The sequence below is a fragment of the Cervus canadensis genome, chromosome 5, assembly GCF_019320065.1.
Source record: "Cervus canadensis isolate Bull #8, Minnesota chromosome 5, ASM1932006v1, whole genome shotgun sequence".
Taxonomy (NCBI): Eukaryota; Metazoa; Chordata; class Mammalia; order Artiodactyla; family Cervidae; genus Cervus; species Cervus canadensis.
Genome location: NC_057390.1, coordinates 24,022,045 through 24,040,800, shown reverse-complemented (window position 1 = coordinate 24,040,800; position 18,756 = coordinate 24,022,045). Strand labels below are relative to the sequence as shown.

The 18,756-nt window shown below is 35.2% G+C and overlaps 1 protein-coding gene across 4 annotated transcripts in view; it reads right to left on the bottom strand.

Moving 5' to 3' along the window:
- The window catches only part of EML4 (EMAP like 4), a 151,050-nt gene that overhangs the window by 37,047 nt on the left and 95,247 nt on the right, over positions 1–18,756 (bottom strand). For all 4 annotated transcript variants that reach the window (XM_043468418.1, XM_043468419.1, XM_043468417.1 and 1 more), the window contains 5 exons: positions 13,410–13,533; positions 11,864–12,013; positions 9,073–9,142; positions 7,536–7,646; positions 5,617–5,712 (listed from right to left, as the gene is read on the bottom strand). In XM_043468418.1, coding sequence (XP_043324353.1) covers positions 5,617–5,712; positions 7,536–7,646; positions 9,073–9,142; positions 11,864–12,013; positions 13,410–13,533 — 551 coding nt within the window. The remainder of the gene's footprint in view (positions 1–5,616; positions 5,713–7,535; positions 7,647–9,072; positions 9,143–11,863; positions 12,014–13,409; positions 13,534–18,756) is intronic.

Below are 18,756 nucleotides of genomic sequence, written 5' to 3'. Positions count from 1 at the left end.
TACCAGTTACAGGTCCTGATAATCAAAGACACGGAATTTTAATTTTTGGCCATGCCACACATAGCATGTCGGAGCTCAGTTCACTAACTGGGAATCAAACCTGTGACCCCGGCAGGGGAAACACAGAATCTTAACCACTGGACCATCAGGGAAGTCCCAAAGATAGGGAAAATTTTTAAGGAAATGCCTTTTCTTCCAACGTTTATTTTCCTGAAAAACTTAATAGATTTTTAGAATAAGATGGTTTAAATTTGATGTCCTTATTATATTATCTTTTATGCCATCTATATATAATAACTCTGCACTAAAAAGACATTTACACAAATTACAGTTTTAATTTCTTGCACATTCAGGGAAAAGAACACTAAAACTAGCAAATGAAAGAGCAATACAAATTCTGTCTTAAAGACACTGCCATTTTGGTCTTAAAAAAAACCCAGTTTTTGTACTATTACTATTGATCATTCATTCAAACATTACTGATTTAGAGATTCATCCTCAGACTGAAGGCTGAATGGTCACTATAGATTCCTATAGAATGAAAAATCAAACAAACAAAAAACCACAAAGAGCTTTTATGCTCTTTCCACCAAAAAACCTAAGAAAGGGACTTAGTTAAACTTAGAAGCTTTTGCACAGTAAAGGAAACTATAAACAAAATGAAAAGACTACCCACAGAAAGGGAGAAAATCTTTGCATACGATTCAACCAACAAGAGACGAATCTCCAAAAAATATATACAGCTCAGTCTCCAACAAAGAAATGAAAAAATGGGCAAAAGATCTAAATCGACCTTTCTGCAAAGAAAACATACAGGTGGCCAAAAGGCACAAGAAAAGATGTTAGATATTGCTAATTATTAGAGAAATGCGAATCAAAACTATAATGTGGTATCACTTCACACCAGTTAGAATAGCCATCATCAAAAAGTCTATAAATAATAAATGCTGAAAAAAAAAAATGCTGGAGAGGGGGTGGAGAAAAGGGAACCCTCCTATACTGTTAATGGGAATGTAAATTGGTAAAGTCACTATGGAAAACAGTATGGAGATTCTTAAAAACCTAAAAACAGAACTACCATATGATCTTTTATATATATATCTCCCACTCCTGGGCTTATATCCAGAAAAAAACATTAATTCGAAAAAATATATGCACCTAATGTTCACTGCAGCATTATTTACAATAGCCAAGACATGGAAGCAACCTAAATGCTCACTGACAGATGAGGGGATAAATAAGATGTGGTACATAAATACAATGGAATATTACTCAATCATAAAAAGAAATGAAATAATACCATTTATAGCAACATGGATGGGCTTAGAGATTATCACAGTAAGTCAGTGAGGGGGGCCTTCCCAGGTGGCTCAGTGGTAAAGAATCCAACTGCCAAGCAGGAGATGCGGGTTCAAACCCTGGGTGGGAAGATCCCCTGGAGAAGGAAATGGCAACCCACTCCAGTATTTTTGCCTGGGAAATCCCATGGACAGAGGAGCTATAGTCTACGGGGTTGCAAAAGAGTCAGACACAATTTAGTGACTAACCAACAAAAACAACAGAGTCAGAGAGAGAAAGACAAGTATCAGATGATATCACTTAGAAGTGGAATATAAAAAAATGATATTAATGAATTTTATTTACAAAACATAAACAGACTTATAGTAAACAAACTTACGGTTACCAAAGGGGAAAGGGATAAATTAGGAATTTGGGAGTAACATATACACACTACTATATACAAAACAGATAAAACAGTATGGACCTACTATATAGCACAGGCAACTATATTCAATATTTTGTAATAACTATATTGGAAAAAGAATCTGAAAAAGAATATATACCTGTGTGTGTATATATATATGTATACATATATGTTTGTGTATATGTGTGTGTGTGTGTGTGTATAAAAAAACTGAATCACTCTGCTATGTACCTGAAACTAATACATTGGAAATCAAGTATACTTCAATAAAAAAAGAAATATATAAAAAGTACACCACTAAGGATGTAATGTAAAACATATTATTAACATTGCTGAATGCTATATACAAAACTTGTAAGGGGAATTCTCATCACAAGGAAAAGGATTTGTTCCTATTTCTTTTATTTTCTATCTATATGAGATGATGGATGTTCACAAAACTTATTGTAATAATCATTTCATGACAAATTTAAGTCAAATCATTATGCAGTACATCTTAAACAGGGCTGTATGCCAATTATATTTCAACAAAACTGGAAGGAAAAAAGGAAGAAAAAGATAATACATTAACAACAAAGCAAAATTAGTCATCTCTCTTCCAGAATCAGAATCTTTAAAAGACTGATTGAAGAGTCCTTAGCTTTCACGCCAACAAAACTACTTGACAGATCTTATGCCAAACTGATTAATCAAAGCTAACTATAAATATTCCCTGGGCTTCCCTGTTGGTTCAGACGGTAAAGAATCTGCCAGCAATGCAGGAGACCCGGGTTCAATCCCTGGGTCAGGAAGATCCCCTGGAGAAGAACATGGCAATCCACTCCAGTATTCTTGCCTGGGAAAGCCCATGGACAGAGGAACCTGGAGGGCTACAGTCCATGGGGTCGCAAGGAGTTGGACACAACTGAGCCACCAGCACACACTGGTATAAGTATTTCTAAGTATACACACCCACAGTTCTAGTGGTATGTTCAAGATATAAACTGAAGTAATCTATGAAAATACATCACTTGGGTATTAGTGTAGTTTTATAGGATATTTTAACTTTTTATTAATGTATACTATATAATCAGAAAAGTTCACAAAACCTAAGTACACAGTTTGATAAATTCTCACAAATTGAACACATCTGTGTATAGCATCTAAAGCAAGAAACAGAACATTACTAACATCCCAGATCCCTCTTCTAGTTATTATCCTCTCCCTCCACTGAAATAACCATGATCCTGATTTGCAGCAGCAAAGATTAGCCTTGTCTGTTTAAGTGGAATAACACAGAGGGTATTCTTTTGTGTCTAGTTTATTTTATCATTACATTTGTGAGATACATTTAATGTTGGTATATATACTGCAATTTGTTCATGCAAATTGCTTTATAGTATTCCTTTACATGGAAAGACCACAGCACTGATTTATCCATTCTCTTATTGATGGACATTTGAGTAACTTTCTTTTCTTTTTTGCTTCTGTTATTTTTGATTACTTGTCTTTTGGTCAACACATGTATTATTTTCTTTAGGGTTTATACTTAGGAGTGCAACAAGATGGGTCAGAGGGGTAGGCATATGCATGTGTTCAACTTTACTAGGTACTACCCAACAGTTGTCCAAAATGGCTGTACCAATTTACATGACCAACAGCAGTATATAAGAGTTCCAGTTACTTTACACCCTCATCAACCTTGGTGATTTTGTCTATTCGTACCCATTCATATTTCCTCATATATTCAGCCTGTCAACTTCTATAAAAATCAAGCTGGAATTTTGACCATATTGAAATGTATAGACCAATATGCAGAGAAGAATTAACAACATCTTTACAATATTATCTTCTACTCATTATAAATGTACAATCCTCTGATTATTTAGGTCTTCTTTTAATTTCTGTCAATGAGGTTATGAAGTTGCCTTACTGAATTTAAATTTACATAAATTAACAAGTAATGTATCAAATCTCTGATCCTTTGCGACATAAACTAGGACAGAACTTATCTACAGAAGCCTAGAATAAGGTCAATACATAGGGAGAAGCTAAGAGGGACAGAAATCAGTGATCTAGTCCCTGACTTAAATCATTCCTGAGGCAAAATTCTCTGCCTTTACTAGATCTCTTCTTTAACTTTGTAAATGTGAATCTATAAATTCTTATTAAGTTTGCTTTAGTTGTTTTGAAGTCATTTGCAATGAAAGAATTCTAATATAGGTACTTCCCTGATGGTCCAGTGGTTAGGATTAGGCACTTTACTGCCATGGCCCTGGGTTCAATCCATGGTCAGAGAACTAAGATCCCACAAGCTGTGCAGTGTGGCCAAAAAATAAATAAATTAAAAATTACAAAAAAAAAAAAGAGAGAGAGAGGGAGAACGAGTTCTAACATAGACATTAGGGACACGGAATTGAAAGCACCTGTTGCCTGGCTGAGTGTGAAAGTGAGGGAAAAGGAGTCATGAATGACATCCGAATTTTCAGCTTGGGCACTTAAGTGGAATGCGACGCTACTCACTGAGAGGCAAAACTGACTGGGGGCTAATAAATATGATTAGTACATATGTGTATACACTGTGGGCTGGGGTATTCATATGAAGATGTCCAACAGGCAACAAGAGCTGCCCTTGCTGCTTTGGGCTGGAGCCAGCTGACGTGGGACACGTCAAGTGGTAACCACGGCCTGGGAGCAACGGGAGCAGCACATGGAGTCTGCACAAGACGTGGGCTGTAACTCTCAGCAACACATACACCCACGGCTCCAGAAACCATCTCGAGGGGAAGCCAGGAGGAGGAGAACCTAAGACTTCATCTGGCAGCCTTTCATACAAAGGACCAAAATTTACGTATTTCACTGTGGTATTATTTCCCTATGACATTCAATGTAAAATTACTCTGAACGATGGCTGAAAGACCATCTATCTTCATTTATGTTTTTTTAAAATTTGAGCTTTCCTGACACCTTATATTCCTTTCAAGTAAAATAAAATCTACCCTACTTCTTTCAAAAGATTAACTTATACTATCTAAAAGAAATAACCTCTTTTCATCCAAGAAGCTGAAAGCTTGAAGATTTTACAAAACAAAACTTGGAGGGCAACTGAGGAGGAATATGATGTTATTTTTTTTTTTTTTTGGAATGTGATGTTATTTAAGAGTAAAGCAAATATGTCACAGGCTTTTTAAAGCCACCCTGTACCTCTGGATCCCTCTGAAAGCCTGTCAGAGGGAGGCCATTTTCTGAGCCATATGAATGCAGCTGCAATGCTAACCTCATTCCTTTCTTACAAGTTATAGCCTGCTCCACACCAAAGGATTAACACTATTCCACAGCAACTATAAATGCTGTAGCATTTTATGTAATAATCCCACAGACATAATTAAGACCAAAAAACTTCTCACTGCATGTTTTTTCAGTTATATCAGTCATATTCCCAAGGTTGAATTTTTCCTTTAGATATTTTAATCTTTATAGATTGAACAAAATAACATTTTGTTAAAGAAGCAGCCAAGCAGAGCATGTAGTCTTAATTTTGAGATTAGATATCCAACTACTTCAGCATTTCAGTAGTACAATGTATCTGAAACATCACTGAAAGTGGCTGAAGCTGCTTGACTACTTTATCTTAAAGGTACCATAAATAAGAATGCTTAGAGAAGGAAATGGCAACCCACTCCAGTATTCTTGCCTGGAGAATCCCATGGTCAAAGGAGCCTGGTTGGCTATAGTCCATGCGGTCGCAAGAGTCAGACACGACTTAGTGACTAAACCACCACCATCATAAGAATGATGACAAATCAGCAAATCTGATGAATTTGGTCAGCTGGTACTCTCCTGAAACCTAAGAATATGCAACATACTTCCAAGGACTTGCAAAACAAAAAATGTATTCTAAAAGATAAATACCCTAATTCAAAATTTTTTACCTTTATTTCTGCTCCTTTTGATTTTTTCTGCCAATCCCACACAGTAAGCATATGCTCATTGGAGTCATCAATAACACATAAATGAACACCTGAATCCTAAAGAAAAGTCAGTTTAAATAAGGCATTTAAAAATCTTCAGATAAGGCTTACTTTTTAAAAAGAAATACCATAATACGAAAACCGTCAACATTAAGATAAATCCAAAATGCTTTAAACTCATGGTTCCTTGAAATATAATGAATATACTATTTACTAAGACTGTATTTTCTTCAGAAATATAATAGGCATTCTTAATTTTTTTTCAAATTTCTAATTTTTCCCCCTAGGTTGATCTCCATTTGCTATCTAGCCACTTCCACTATTCAAAAATAGCAAATAATTAATTTTGAGCATAGTCCATTCTGTGTCTTAAAGTATTTTCTGCTTTAAAGTGTTCTGACTGCTTTTAAAGTATTTTCCTTTGCAGTAGATGTGAAATGTATATAATTTTATAACTTTGGTCCTAAATTTCAGTAAATCTGTTGGAATAAGCTATGTGAAAGTTTGCCAATTTTAGTTTTCCACAATATTCTTGATTTATATTAAAATGAATCAACAAGATAAATAAAAACATAACTAAATTCCTTTCTATTTTCCTGTAACCATTTTCATTCACTAATTGATGCATCCCAGAAAAATAACTGTGGATGATATTAAAAGATTTTTTCTAGTAGCATTTGTAACATACACCTTATGATGTCTATGGAACAAAGAAATACTGTGGTGACAAGTGAGAGTACTGAGGAAGGGCAGAACTTATTCTCTTCTCTTTTGCCTCCTTTTACCCTGTATTGAAATGATTACCTAAACTAGGAAAAGTCAGCATATGAGGCAATTCAAGATAATCTTAACACTGTAACAAAGGTATCAACAAGAAGACAACAGTTACTGTTATAGAGATTTTAGGGGGTAAAAAAGGTAGTAAAAGTATTTCCCCGCTCTCTGCTCATCTCCTTTTCTCGTCTCCTTTCTTCTAATTCCTGATTCATGAGAACCCTTGACATTCAGTGCTTGTAAGCTAGTAAAGTTCCTGTATCCACCCAAATTTATACTTCTGCTCTAAAAATGTCCTTTCCTCCTCCACATCCCATAAAACAGTCATAATCCAGAATACAGCTGCTGATAGGAACTGAAGAGATAATGTGAATACATAAATATATTCTAAAGAAAGAATGAGGCCCAATAAAATCTGGAGGAGTATTTATGTTTGAAATTAAAAATTATGGATCCTAAAAATATAGAAGTTCTCCTGTATGGTTTATAACAATTACATATAGTTCAAGAATAAACAGAATGTTTAAATGAGCAACATCTTATTTCATTCTCCCCAGAATAAAGCACCAAGACTTAGGATAGAATGCGAGATGCTGAATTTTAAACTTAAATATAACATCATGCCGTCATCAATTCAGAACCAAAACAATTCATGGTTTTAGTGAGCACAAAGATCTGACTGTTTTCTTTGCTGCAACATGACATTAAGAAAAGACAATACTTGTAGCAGAACTGGCCAAGTTTCATGTCCGTAAAATTTCTAAATAAAATAGACCTCTATGACTCAAGCTGAATCAAAAACATATCTTATTACTTGCTTCAATTTTACTATGCTATGTATGCATTCCTTTAGCCATTTCCTGCTATTACACTGGAATTCTATTTCAGGCAGAACAAAATAAGTATAATTAAGTGTAATATCCTGGATCTTATCTAAACCAAAGTCCTTTAGTATTTCAGTTAAAATGCTGGTCACTGATAAGCAATAGCTAACATCTAATTTTTCAATTCAGTGATCACTTTCTATGAACACACACAAAACTGAGTGTAACGTCTTTTCTCTATCTTTGTGCGGCTGGCTTACTCCCTTAAAAATTGCTACTTACTGCTTTTGAAAAATCCAGGCATCCTACTCCACGTTCAAAAGTTCCAAGTCCAATAATTTGCAGTGTAGAAAGACTAACTGAATCCCACACTCTGACATGGGGTTGCAGGGGCTGCAAAAACAAGGGGAAAAATACAAGATAGCAGGACTTAACTAGCATTTACATAGATGAAGATACCACTCTTACAAGAACTGTTTACCATCTTTAAAAAATAATGATGGATGGATAAATATCTAATAAAAAATAGCCAGTACATTTACACATGCCCCCAAAGAATCTTGAGCAGGTATTTTCTTCTCTTACTACAAAAATAAGGAAATGACAAAGTGATAATAGCAGCAGCAAATGATCTGAGTATCCTAGTATGTGCTATATACTATTCTAATACAACACACGCATTCATTCATTTAATTCTCACAGCCCCTGGGGGTTAGGTGCTATTATAATCACCATTTAACTAATGAGGAAATTGAGATAGAGTTTTTTAAATTAATTAATTTTAATTGGAGGCTAATTACTTTACAATATTGTGGTAGTTTGGGCCATACATTGACATGAATCAGCCAAGGGTGCATGTGTTCCCCGCTTCCTGAATCCCCCTCCTACCTCCCTCCCTACCCCATCCCTCTGGGTTGTCCTAGAGCACTGGTTTTGAGTGCCCTGCCTCATGCATGGAACTTGCACTGGTCATCTGTTTTACATATGGTAATATACAAGTTACAGTGCTGTTTTGAAATAAGAGATTTAAATAACTTGTCCATAGTTATCCAGCTATTAAAAGGGAGAGTCAGGATTCTAATACCAGCAAATCTGCACTGGAAATCCTGCTTTTTGCATTACTTTCATTCCTGAGAAAATAATACTTAAAAAAAAAAAATCAGTGTCCAAAAAATTGCTAAGCAAACAGCCCTTAAACAGAACTTAGACCTGGAAGGAGTATTAAAAGTCATCCAATATAACCCTTCCAAATACTTTTCTTTAAAGAAACGAGGCAGAAAATGTTATTTAGTCATATATGTGCTAATCAGTCATCATTAATATTCACTACTGATCCTTATTAATAAGGGATTTGTCATGTAAGCCAATAGTACTGAATAATAACTGTAAATTTTAAGTGCTATTTCTTGTCATATATAAAATCAATTATAAAAAATCATATATAAAACACAGATAAAATCATATGTAAAATATAAAATTAGGGATCCATCAATTTAGGATAATTATAGTACCTTCCAGCAGACTGATAGATTATTCTATGTTTAAAAGAAGAACTTTAATAAGCTTATCAGTTCTCCCATTCTTGTAAGTAAATAGCTTCCTTAGGGAGAACACTTATTTTCTGGAAACGAGTATTTTAGTGTGACTTTTGTTTTTTTAATGTTATTACATTCTATTATTTTTTTCTCTGCTTATACTAAAAATTCCTTAATAGTTAAATTTTAAGAGAATGAAATAAATGAGTTAGGGTTAAATACAATCAATCCCATCCTAATATCAATATCACCTGGTACAGAATGCATAAAACTGTGCCACTCACCCTTCCATCCTTATCCACTCCAGCTATCTGTCCAGTTGCAATCCTAATTTTGTCAGGATGTATAGCAAGGCTAAAAAGCAGTGTTAACAACAATTTTAAATACAGGAAAGATGTAAAACAGCAGAAACATGCCTCAGTATCAACATTTTTCAACAGTTTTTAATCATTAAAAAAACTCAATGTGACTCATTTGTTTTATTTTCCTTGGCTAATCAAATAAACATCAATTACCTATAGGATTTCTTTTCTAAGTTTTCATCAGTATTTCTGCCTCCTTTGTTAAACTGAATTATTAGAACACTAAATTTGAAGAAAATATCTACTCATAATTGTGGCATGATAAATTTATCATGTATTCATGATAAAGGAACTTGTTTCTTTCTAGTCTTGCACCTAGACATATTCACATAGTTTTATTACCATGAAGATGTAATATTACATTGTGAAGATTTTAAATGTTGGAAAATAATGAATTTAAGCAATAAATAGAGAACATACATTTTTTTGTTTTTGGTATGTATTGCTCATTACTTTCCAGAAGAACAGTTATCAATTTAAATTGTTATAAAGAAATAAAAATGTTTTAAAAATTCCACTACAATTTCCTCATATTAAGAACTATACCTTTTAACATGCCTTGATAATTTGGTTGGTATAAAAGATTATCAGTTTAATTTCTTTTACTATTAAAGAGGCTAGAGTTTATCAATATGGTGCTTTAACTAATGTTATTTCCTCTCCAATAGTTCAAATCCTTTGAAAGAAAAATGAAAGTGAAAGTCACTCAGTTGTGTCCAACTCTTTGCAACCCCATGGAATATACAGTCCATGGAACTCTCTAGGCCAGAACACTGGAGTGGGTAGCCTTTCCATTTTCCACGGGATCTTCCCAGCCCAAGGATCAAACCCAGGTCTCCCACATTGCATGCAGATTCTTTACCAGCTGAGCCACAGGGAAACCCAAGAACACTGGAGTGGGTAGCCTATCCCTTCTCCAGTGGATCTTCCTGACTCAGGAATTGAACTGGGGTCTCCTGCATTGCAGGTGGATTCTTTACCAACTGAGCTATCAGGGAAGCCCATGTATCCTTTATTGAGATCAATTACATTAACAGTTAATATCTGAACCAAGCACATACATTACCTAATCCAGAAAATTTACTTTTTAAAATACAGATCAATTACATTAAGAGTTAATAAAAAATCTAACATTAACATTTTGCCATATTTAATTCAAATCTTAAACATTTAAAAGAGCAAAATTGCTGGATTAGGTAATATATGTGCATGGTTCAAATATAAAAAACTATAAAAACACATATGAAATTCTGCTAAAGTCTCATCTATCTGGCTATCATCCCTATTCCCTGTAACACCAGCCAGGTAATCACTGTAATCAGTTTCTTTTTATTACTAATTCTGGAAAAATTTTACCTATGTGAAAGTCAAGATAAATATTTATCTTCCACCTCCTTTTTTACACAAATGGTAGAATACTACACATTTTCTTGTTCTTTTATACTTAGGAATGTATCTTAGCGATCTTTCCATTTAATACACAAACACTCTCCTCATTCTTTCTTAATTTTGTTGAAGCATAGTTGATTTACAATGTTGTGTTAATTTATGTGGCACAGCAAAGTGATTCAGTTATATATTTTTTTCTTTTTCACATTCATTTCCATTATGGTTTATCACAGTGTACTGAATATAATTCCCTGTGCTATACAATAGGACTGTGTTGTATATCCATCCTATATATAACAGATTGCATCTGCTAATTCCAAACTCCCAATTCTTTTCTCCCCAATCTCAACAAGTCTATTCTCTAGTCAGTAAGTCTGTTTCTGCTCTTTTGTGTCATATTTTAGATTCTAAATATGTGATACCATATAGTAATTGTCTTTCTCTTTCTGACTTACTTCACTTAAGGAGGATAATCTCTAAGTCCATCTAACCTCCTTCTTTCTTTATGGCTGCATGCTGCATGCATACCACAACGTTACTAGTCTCCAGCTAAAAGTTATTCAGGTTCTTTCCAACCTTTACCATCAAAAATGATGTTGTAATAAGTAATCCTGTACATGTATTATTATTCTTCTAGTGAAAAAGACAAAATTTTAATCATCTCTAAAAGTTTAACAATATCTATATTTTAAGTCTAACATATATTTTTTCTAGGTATAGATATAGTTGCCAGAACAGAAGATTTTAAATGTTGGAAAATAATGAATTTAAGCAATAGGTAATTCAAGTTAACTTCGAAGTAGTAAAATTGAGTACTTCAAAAACATGCCAAGCATAGAAAACGAGTTCTCACATTTTTAGGTTCTCACTCTACTTTACAGTTTGATCCTTATTCAGTTATGATTTCCCTTTCCTCCCAAAAGTCTCAAGTTCAAAACACCTACATAAAATAAATTCTCAATAAATATTAAGTAACCAATAATCACTCTCATAAGTATGTAAAAGTCTAGTCTGCCACATATATCTGATGTTACAGGCCAGAAGAAAAAGTATAAAAGATCTGGGAAAGCGAAAGAAGCCCCCATCAAAATTTATAGATGATATGTTGCAGGTATCTATTGCAGATACCTATTGATGCAGGTATCACACCAACTATTTTGGAGGCCTATAAGTCTTTTTTATTTTTGAAATCTATCTACAGGATGTCCATAATATCCTTAAATTCTCATTTTCCCACAAGAAATCATTTCCAATAAAAACCCAGCTTAATAAAATACAAAAATAAGAGCATGAAATTAAAAAAAAAAAATTAAACGATACCAACCATTTTACACAGTCTGTATGACCCAGGTAGTGCCGTTGAGTTCTCTCTTCATAATTAAATAGTACTACTACTGATGCTATGAAATAAACAATTTCCCCAGTAGGAAGAAGGTAAACATTAGCTCGACAATCCTTTCCTCGATAACCATATCTTAAAAGAAAGAGTCAAGGTTTCAAACAAACATAACTTTCAAAATGTTAAATAATTTATTAATGATATGTAAGGGAATCAGTATAACATAAGAAAAGAGGACTGGACTGGAACTATAAGACTCATGTCCTGCCATTAGCCCTTCTGCAGTTCCAAGACTTTTAATATGCTTAAATCTTAGCTTCCTCATTCAACCAACAAATACATATTGAGCTCCTAATGTGTATCAGGCATAGAGTAGAACACGCACTTCTGAACAAAAAAATGTGGGCCTGTGTCCCTGGAGTTCATGCTTTTCAAATGTAACAAAAATTTACACCAGGTATATCATTAGAAATTGTGGAAGGAAAAACAACAGGATGCTAGGAGAAAACATAAAAGGAGGATCTAACTTAAATGGAGAAAGAAAAAGAGAGAGATCAAAAGAAGGGCTATTCGAGGGAATTTCCTGGTGATCTATCAGCTGGACTCTGCTTTCACTGCTTAACCAGGTCTGATCCCTAGTCGGGACCTAAGATCCCACAAACCGCATGGTACAGCCCAAAATTTAAACAAAAAGAAGAGCTACTTGAAAAAGTGACACTTATACTTGACCTAAATGATGAATAAGAGATAGCCAGGCACAGTCTGGTATAAGCAGAGTGCCTGCTAAGAAAGTGCAGAATCACAGGATTGGTGAGTTTTCTCAAGCTAATTTCTGCCAAAAGGAGGGACTGTTTCAAGGAGTGGGAAAGAGGATGTAAGAGAATGGAGGCAAAAAGCAAAATTCAAACATTAAGCTTCTTCTGCTTCACTGAGAATTTCTTAGAATGTCTAAGAGAAATGAGACTTCCTAAGCGAAATAAGGAGCACTGTTTCATATACTCATTTTTAAGAAAATGTCTGGTCATGAAGAAGTTAATTCTCAAATTAGAATCCATCTTGCTAATTTCAGCTCTTAATAAGATAATTCATATTATTTCAAAGGTTACAAAATGCTTAACTGATGTTTCCTTATTTAATTCTTAAAATGGACCTGTGAGGTACGGATTACTGACCTCTTTTTATACTGGAAGAAGTAACGTTCATTGGGGTTAAGTGGCAGAGTCAAGACTCAAAACACCAGCCTTCCAATTCTAGTCTGATGCCTCTTTTACTACACCACAAGCACCTGCCTTGATGTCCATGGAATACTGCTTACCCTATCTGAAGATATTAACTTTGGCGCTTTTAAGCTGCTAACAGCAATATACACATAATATGTGAAAAGATTAGAGATGACACCTCTTTACTTTCTCAAGTGGTCACTGTTTATCACGTTTTACTTGACATAAAGACAATTTTGATAGAGGTCAGGTAAAGTAATTTTTCTTAAAGACAGAGCAAACAAATTTGCTGTCACAATAGAAAAGGATACACCCACTCCAGTTTGAGCTTCTCAGGAGGCAGTTCGGTTCTGATGTCATCATAGTTGTCAACATCAGAAGGAATGAACATTGTAATTGGTCGACCTCGCATAAACATTTTAATGTATTCTCCTTCTGTTGAAACACAAGAAAAAAATTAAGACAGATGTATTTGCTGAATATTCATAGAAAAATGGATTATTAATATGACATAATAAAAACAAGATAGGAAATAGCTACTTCAGAATTCTAGTCTCACTATATACAACTGCTTTTGTATAAAGACTTAGTTCAAAACATCAAATGAAAGAAAATCACTGGTCATTCCTTAACAGAGAGTAACTTTTCATAATTAAAATATAATTTATCTATAAGTTGACACATTGCAACAAGAAAGTCAGGAAAGTTGAGGTATAAAAATGCAAGAGAAAATAATTTTGTGATGGAAGGTTCTCTGACAATTGAAAAAAAGATTATCAGAGTACTCTGACAACAACCATGTCTGCCACACTACCTGATCAACCTACTGACATTTAATGACAGACAAAAAAACATGGCCACAGAACGCACCATGAGTGGAGTCAGACACCCCCGTAAGTCAGGGACAGACAGAGAGACTAAGCACTGTTACACAGAGCAGTGGTCAGAGGTGGAGGGAAAGATGACCCATGTTCTTCATTTCACAGCTGTGCCGACAATCAGCCTTGAGTTTTAAGCAATTAAATTCAATTGTAATACACTAAAATCTTAAAGACAGTGCTAGGAAATAGTTTTTTTAGTTTGCAGCATAGGTAATATGAACATAACAGCACAAATATCTTTTATTTACATAAACCAATAGCTGCTTGTAAGATCTGCAATAGTCTAAAACTAAAAATGTTAAAAAGACAACTCTAGAATCAAATCAACATTTATAGTACACCTTTTACAAATGAAAACAATACTTAAGTGAACAGATCAGACTGTTTGTAAGTCTTAAGAAACAAAACAAAAACACCCATCCTTGGCTGACCTACATACAGACAGGTTTAATAAATGTTGACAGTGGCTGTGAAATGTTTACAAAAGAACCTAAAAGAGAAGGAGAAAATAAGGGACTGAGTACAAATGCATAGGCACTGTCTAGAACTTGCTAACTTGTCTGTGATGATAGGAAAATCATGTTAGAAACAAAGTGTGATTATCAATCAAAGGTTGAATCAACCTCAGGACTTCTACTAATGAATGACCTAAGCTACTAAGGGGACGCATAGATAATTCAATAGCTTATGTAACACAAACCATGAAAGACGGAGGAAAAAAACCATTTGCTGAATGTTTGTAAGTATTTCTTCAGAGTCAGACTTAAATTGTACTTGCTATGGGTGAGAAGTTCAAGTTATTTTTATTATTATTACAGTGTGCTCAGCCTCAGGGTTTGATCTAAGAACAGGCTAAGACCTCCCACGCCACAATTTTTTAACACCACGTGATGTATGTCTCTATTACTTTTGAATCTAAGAGTGGGCTCTGTTTCCTGGACTTTGATGATAACTAAATGATTCAGTTATCAACTGTAACTATTTTCCTTCAGCAATCATCTTTATCTCTATCTCCCTGTCATTTTTTGTAAAGTCCACTTTCTTCTAGGTGTCAATTTGTTACATAATTTTCCCTCTAGTTGGTTTTTTTTTTTTAAAGAAAATAAATCCTTAAAGGGAAATATCCTGTCCTGTGGAATTTCTTCCAAGGTCATCCACTGGTCAGAGGTGTATAGCATAAATGCTTTCTGAACGGAAAAAAATACTTCATAGATGTTTCTATTGCCAGTTAAAAGAGACTGTATACCAGCAAAGGGAATGGGTTAGGATAGCATCAAAGGAAAAAAAGTGCCCTCCTCTGCTAATAGGGGCTTCCCTAGGTGGCTCAGAGGGTAAAGCCACAATGCGGGAGACCTGGGTTTGTTCCCTGGGTTGGGAAGATCCCCTGGAGAAGGAAACGGCAACCCACTCCAGTATTCTTGCCTGGAAAATGCCATGGACGGAGGAACCTGGTAGGCTACAGTCAATGGGCTCGCAAACAGTCGTACACGACTGAGCAACTTCACTTCTGCAATAGAGACAGCTCAGAAAACTACACTGATGCCTTCAGCAACTGGAAAGCAGCACAAGCAACCAAGTAAAAGCAAAGCAGCTGTATCTATGCTTGCGAACTTTTCTAATATGATATAAAAACGGCAATGCATGTTAGGTGAAAATATTTTTCCGGTCTATAATTGGCCGTATACATGTTGGAGGCTGAGTATATATCTAGACACTGGGAACAATTCTGGAAACTGAGGGGGGCAACACATTATAGTGGAAAAGAGCGTGAGCTTTAGAGAAACACTGTCTGGAATTTGAATCCCAGCTTTATCCTCCTCCTAACCATAAGACTCTGGCCTCATTTTCCTAATAAACAAAATACTACTACTACTACTTACCATTTGGAATTCTGATTGAACAAATAAGATATCACACTGTAAAGTATGAGGTCTTGACAAGTATATCTTTCTTTCCCTTTGGATTTGTAAGCATTCTAAACACTGTCTAGGAACTGCTTATAATACATTATTCAACACTCTATCATCTCTCTTCAAAAGCTTTAAAGTGACCACAGAACAGCAACTGCATGCAAATGAGCTAGAATTCTCAGGGTCCTATCTGGGTCACAAGTTCAAGTGTCTAGAGGCCCAGGCAGGAAATGCAAAGAGAGAGCCCTGGGAGCATATGGGATGATCAGTTAAGGTGGGGGCACTGGTATCCACCAGGTCCATCTTAGGGAGGCAGCAACCTAACCTCCCTAATCAACCTCAGGAAAAATGTTGGCCCAGTGCTGCTAGAGCTTCTCATTTTTCAAGAGAAACAGAAAATCTATAATTTATTGTGAAGTCTCCCAATTTTTAAATGTTTACTCCTTTGCCAAAGAGGGAGAATATCATGTGAAAACACACCTTTGGCCAACATAGAGCTCACTAGTTTGCAAACTAAGAAGAGAGTCTTTACCTTGGGAATTAGACAAAATATACAGATGAAGAACCTCTTTGCTCCTCAATCACTAGTGAGTCAAATTCTCACTGCAAACATTTTGAGTCTGTCAGGTTTCTTGACCTTATAGCTAAACAACTTAGTTGTTTTACCCAACTGCTACTTTCTGGCTGTCCTCATTGTACACCAGCATGAAAGTCAAGGGGAAGAGAGGGACCATGGGACTGGTCAAAAAAGAGTATGCGATCAGTAACATTAATTAATATATTAATAAGTCTGGTGGTCCAGATATGTGAGAAAAAGAAATGATTAAATTATCTCTTGATAATAGTAAACATAGCATAGGGCTATCTGTATTCAATAATGAAGCTGCTGCTTCCTGAAATGTAATTCATCTCAATATTTTATCTATTTTGACACTGAAAATTCCTGGTACTGAGAGGGTGGCTATACAGTATAGTGGACAGAACACAAGCTTTGTGATAAAGGCCATCCTTATCTGAATCTAAGCTTTACCACTTACTACCTTATGCTCAAATAAACTAAATATTCTTAATTAAATCTGATCAATGATAGATAGCTTAATTATAAAAGAAGAAATTCAGGGAATTCCCTGGTGATCTAGTGGTTAGAACTCGGTGCTTTAATTGCCAGGGCCCAGGTTCAATCCCTGATCAGGGAACTAACATCCTCCAAGCCACATGGTGTAAGGAAAAATAAACAAACAAACAAAAAAGAAGAAATTGTGTCGGATATTGTTAATAAATTTTATCAGTCCATTTCTCTAGATACATATAACGTTGGAACTGGAAGAAATCTTACAGCTCACCTAGTCCAAACACCTATTTTTACAGAAGGAGAAACCAAGGCTCAGAAAGGTCAGATGAGTTCCTAGACTGTGTCCCAAAATGTCTATTACTTAGAACTTGTGAAATATTTTCTTTCTAAACTATCGTCCTAGATCTGCACAATTTGAAACAAGAGCCATTGGCAGAACACTTGGAAGGCAGTTAGTGTGAACTGAGACATGCTCTAAGCATAAAATACACATGAGCGTTTGAAGATTTTGTATATGGGAAAAAAGTGAAACACTTCCTTAATGCTCCTCCGCCCACGCCCACGCCTCCCACCTCCCAGCTTCATGATATGTGGAATCTTAGTTTCCTGCCCAGGAAGTAAACCCGTACCCTCTGCATTGAACACACAGCATCTTAACCACTGGGCTACCAGGTAAGTCACTCATTAATGATTTTGTATATTGATCACCCATTGATATTCTGAATATACTGGATTAAATATATTAATTTTGTTGTTGTTTAGTCACTGAGTTGTGTCTGACTCTTTGCGATCCACAGACTGCAGCCTGTCAGGCTCCTCTGCCCATGAGATTTTCCAGCAAGAATACTCAAGGGGGCTCCGTGTCCTTCTCCAGGGGATCTTCCTGACCCAAGGATTGAACCCTCGTTTCCTGCATTGGCAGGTGGGTTCTTTACCACTGAGCCACCAGGGAAGCCCAAACTTATCTTACCTGTGAAATTTTCTTTTTTAAAAATGTTGCTATTAGAACATTTAAAATTATATGTGCTTTATATATTATATTTTCATTGGACAGTACTGTTCAGACAGTGGTGAGGTCCTTTGGCTGCATAAGTCTCATTACCTGATAATGTAGCTTACTTATAATCCAAATAGTATTAGCTTGAGCCCTGAATTCCCAACAATAGGAAATCAGAGTACAAGAGAAGAAAAAGATGTTTCTGCTCTATTATCTTTTGGAACAGTGCATGTTAGACAAAAATATGAAATACTGTATTTCTATGCCCTTCATGCACACCTCTTAGTCCTCGCCCTTCAGTCTCCTCACGTGCTGTTAACTCTTCTACTTTAGCATCTCCCCTGCGCTGTGTTATCTTCCAAAGCGCTCCACGTTGCAAAATGATCTTTATATTCCCTAATCCACACTTTTGGGGATAGTTACTCTCAGGGGTTCTGAGAAAAGTATTGCTGAAATAATTCATATTGATATAAACAACTGGTTATCAATATTATATGCTTAAAAGATGCTCATCAAAATTTATTAATCTTTCACAAAAGGAAAAATTCAGGAAAAGTGTAGAAGAAAATTGTACTCTTATCCAAGACTGTTTCCTTCTGTGCCTTTTTTTTTTATAATAGCTTTCCCTATTTCTGCACCTAGAGATATTAAAGGAAAAAAAAAAAAAAAGCCTTTCAAAGACAACAGCAGCAGAGCTTCAAGGGTTTGGACTATGATTTGTACTTATTTATGTAATGGGCACTGCCTGGAGAAAGCCTTCTGACCTTCTAGAATGCTTACAGTTTAAAGCATCTCTCT